This window comes from Apaloderma vittatum, unplaced genomic scaffold (genome assembly GCF_000703405.1).
Source record: "Apaloderma vittatum isolate BGI_N311 unplaced genomic scaffold, ASM70340v1 scaffold13329, whole genome shotgun sequence".
In the NCBI taxonomy this organism is placed as follows: domain Eukaryota; kingdom Metazoa; phylum Chordata; class Aves; order Trogoniformes; family Trogonidae; genus Apaloderma; species Apaloderma vittatum.
This window is the reverse complement of record NW_009733684.1, coordinates 23,691-28,068: the sequence shown is the minus strand read 5'-3', so window position 1 is coordinate 28,068 and position 4,378 is coordinate 23,691. Positions and strand designations below refer to the sequence as shown.

General features: G+C 43.6%; 1 protein-coding gene across 1 annotated transcript in view; it reads left to right on the top strand.

The window, feature by feature from the left end:
• The window catches only part of PPP1CB (protein phosphatase 1, catalytic subunit, beta isozyme), a 24,783-nt gene that overhangs the window by 13,947 nt on the left and 6,458 nt on the right, over positions 1 to 4,378 (top strand). Inside the window, exon 5 of the mRNA XM_009876015.1 lies at positions 952 to 1,023. Coding sequence (XP_009874317.1) covers positions 952 to 1,023 — 72 coding nt within the window. The remainder of the gene's footprint in view (positions 1 to 951; positions 1,024 to 4,378) is intronic.

Below are 4,378 nucleotides of genomic sequence, written 5' to 3'. Positions count from 1 at the left end.
GTTTTTAAAAAAAAAAATAAAAAAAAGCCATAAAATTATCATCACAAATTAGGTCTTCATGCTCTATTTCCAAATTTGCAACTTTCTTAATTAGGTGATCTTGGCCTAAGTCATTTAAGGCACTTTAGGACCCTTATTTAAAGACATGTTAAGATGCTAGAGCATCTGGCTGGCTCACTTTCCTGCCTGTATGCCTCACGTAAAAAAGCTCTGGACATAAATGCACGTTAACGGTTCAAAGGGCAACTTTGTAAACTGTATGGTTTGCCTGTAATTACATGCTAATATGGCAAAACTATACAAAAAGAGCTGTGTCTTTGTGGTAAATGAGATTTTGAGTAATTGAGGTAGTGTGGTTTTATAAATTACTAAGCTGCTGAGCTGTAGTATGCAGCTATCTCTGTGTTCACTATCTATTGCAGTTGCACAGTCTAGTATTTGTTTACAGCATCCAGAGACTGCTATCTTTCTGATGTGTAGTGAAACAGTGAAATGGAGTGATGTGACTTACTATTCCAGTCATGCTTGCAGGCTGCTTTGACCTCTGGTCTTTTAAAATTAAGTAGGAAATTTTTCTTTTAGGTTTCAGGAAGGCAGTTGTAAAGAAGGGCATTGGCACCCAGTTTGTGTTAGATAATGGCAATGCTAGCCTTCACTGGTTCTCTCTAGTAAGCTGTTGAAGAGAACATACCTCACTGCAGAGTTCCATGCTGTCTGGCTAAAAGGATGGTAGGAAAACAATTAAAAGCCCTTGATAAATTCATGTGCATTACCATCTCTCTCTCTCTCTCTCTCTGTTCAGTAACTTAATTGTCTTACAGCAAACTGTCTTTTGTTTATATTACAGTGGAAACAAGGGATGCTGTATGACTTTGAACCTCTAATTGTGTGCTCTCTGGAAGCCTTTTCACAGGTAAAATACATAAGTCACTTGTTTTCTTGTACTTACAGGACTATCTCCAGATCTCCAGTCAATGGAGCAGATCCGGAGAATTATGAGACCTACAGATGTTCCTGACACAGGTGAGTGACGTGGAATTTACTCTAACTAGGTCTTAATGATGAAATGAGTTTCATCAGTTTGTGTACAGGCAATGCAGTGATTTAACACAACCTATGTTCACAGTGCAGCATTGCTTGATGGGTAGCATGTGAGTTTTGTTCCTCATGATAACTAAGTTATTGGATGCGTTAGAAGCTATTGTCCATGTTGTTACTTCTTGTCATAAGAGTAGTATACGATATCCAAGTTTGGATCCATTGTCCACAAGTTTGCCTTGAAACAACCCTAGAAATCTAATGAAAGATCAAATAAAACTGAACAGCTATTTATTTTTCTTGCTTTGGTTAGGCACAGCCAAACTTGTTAGTCTATGAAAAAACATAATGATTTAAAGTTTGCTGAATATTATTTAAAGTATTTGGACTTCTCTCTACTTGGCAGCATGTCTATTTCCTCTTTAAGTTTATGAAGTGTTGTAGCTCCTTCTTCACTGCAGTTGGGATTTCAATTGCTTGTATTGATGTGCTAGTCCTGAAATCTTCTTCTAATATATTAATGCTTTGTATGTAGATATTGGATGCAAATTTCCAGTGCTTTCTGTACAATATTCTTTTCAATGGTTTAATTAGTCATCCTCCTCAGTGTCCCACTTACTCCAAATTCCGTTACTAGCACATTGAAAAGATTATCAAGCAGTACAATGGGATTTAAAGTGTTGATTTTGACAGTATTCTGAAATTAACTTTCAGAGAAGATAACACAACTAAACCTTTTTTTGAAACAAAAATTGGAATTACAGTTAGACCTTGGAATAGAAGAATTCTATCTACTTCTTGTAATTTTCCTCAGTTCTAGTGCACAGGACTAAATGAGCTCTGTCTGCCCGTATTTGGAGTTAGAGTTGTCCTTCTCCTAAGGATGGTTGCCGGGAGGCTAGCGAGCCCATCCTACCCGTGGACAGACTTAGTCTGACCCTTCAGTTGAGACCTGTCTGGCATGGGAGACCCTATCGGAGGCATATGCCACCACCAGCAGAGCTTGCAACCTCATAAGGGCACGCAAACTTCTCCCCCGCGACAAGGGGGTGTCCATAGAGAAGTAGGATGAGCTCGCTTGTGAGCTATGCTGGCAGTGGCATATGCCTCCGATAGGGTCTCCCATGCCAGACAGGTTTCAACTGAAGGGTGTCCACAGGTAGGATGGGCTCACTAGCCTCCCGGCAACCATCCTAGGAGAAAAACAACTCTAACTCCAAGCCTGGGCAGATGGAGCTCGTTTAGCCCTGTAAGGCCATCCATCTAAGAGAAGGATACTCTAACCAAAACTGCATCCTGAGGACTTTGTTGTCACCGTCCAAGCTTGCTAGGCCCTGGCAGATGAAGCTTAGGAGTAAAGGATGAGGCCAGTTCTGTGCACACTGTGCCTCACCTGAAAAATCAATTACGTGGGCTTGAAGGATACACCCACATTTGTAAAGTCCTGTAGCGACAGGCAAGGGACAAAACGGCAGGTGATAAGGTGTACTGTGAAAGCCGCAGACCCAACCGTGCATGCAGGCGGTTCAGGACATGGGTCGCTCGAGACTGACCCCGGAGATGACAGTCTTTTTGGGCAACATCCTGAATGACCAAGCAGCCTTTTTCAAGGAGAGCACTGCTTGCTCCACACGGAGAGGGGCCTAGAAAAGGTGGCCTAACCAAAGGTCATCTCCACCCTCCACTCAGTTGGCTAATCATGGCTAACGGGCATCTTCTGATGTGGTCGAACAACCACAAAGAGTCAAAGGCATACATCTGCCTCCAAACGTGTGTTCAGATTGACACTCGCATGTTGGAACATTGGAACCATGCTCGATACTGCGGATAGTGGATGTCCTGAGCGTCGTTCTGCTCTCATTGCCCACAAACTATCACGACTCAACATCGACATTGCTGCTCTCAGTGAAATTCATCTCCATGGGGAAGGCAGCCTCAAAGAGCACGGTGCCAGCTACACACTCTATTGGTCAGGCAAACCCAAAACTGAAAGATACCTTTCAGGAGTTGGTTTCATGATTAAAAACTCCATCACCTCCGAACTTGAAAATCTGCCTACAGGTCATTCTGATCACATTACGCCTCCCATAACACATCAAGCAACATGTTGTTCTCTTGAGCATATATTCCCCAGCTCTCCAAGCTGACCCTGCAGAAAAGGACAAGTTCTACACCAACCTGCGCCGCCTCACCCAAAAGGTTCCTGCAGATGATAAGATCATACAGAAGTTCTTTACCAACCTGCACCTCAGGAAGTCTCCCGTCATCCCCATGTCACCACAGGCCAATCAGAGCTTAAGTCAGTCCAGCAGTTCGACTACCTAGAAGTATCATTTCCTCGGATGGTAAGATTGACAAAGAGATAGACAACAGGGTAGCAAAGGCATACAGAGCTTTTGGAAAACTCTGTAAGTCTGGTGCAATAAACACCTGAAGAAAACAGAGCCATTGTACTGTCTACTCTTTTATGTTAGCCTGAATCATGGGTCATCTACCGCCACCACCTGCAACTCCTGGAACGCTTCCATCAGCGCTGCCTCCGTACAATCCTAAGCATCCACTGGACTGACTACGTGACTGATGTCACTGTCCTTGAATGGGCAGGGGTCACCAGTATTGAGGCCAAGCTGCTGAGGACGCAGCTGCACTGGGCAGGGGACGTCTCCAGGATGGAGGATCAACACCTCCCTGGCTGCTGCAACAGAGGAGCCCCAAAAAGGAGACACAAGGACTCTCTGAAGCAATACCTCAGGTTTGGCCATATTGACTACCATCAGTGGTCCACTCCGGCCTCCAGTCGGGAGACGTGGAGACACACCATCCATAACGCTGCTGCATCCTTTGAGAACGCACGTAGAATTAGTCTCGAGGAGAAAAGACAATACAGAAAGAATTGTGCCTCACCAAATCTGCCTAAGGAGACTTTCCACTGTGCCTTTTGCAACCAGAATTGCCTATCTCACATCAGCCTTTATAGCCATCAGCGCGCTTGTAGCAAGTGTGGGTAGAGCCCTTCCCATATCTTCGTTTGTGAAGCCTAGCCATGATGATCATGAGTGCACAGGAGTAATTAAGGGACTAATATTAATATATTTACTGGCCCTTAAACAACGTTTCTGTGCAAAGTAGTATGCACACTTGACACTGAGAAGCGTTACTAGACTGGTGAATTGAGTGTTTCTATAGTATGAATTACGACTTTGTTCTTCCTTTTATGCTACTTATTCACTTAATGCATAACTGAATAAATGTCAGTGCAAATGAGACAGTCTTTGCATTTATCATAGCTCTCAGAAAAGGTAGTTCTATTCAACAGGCTAATACTACTGCTTGAGCCACC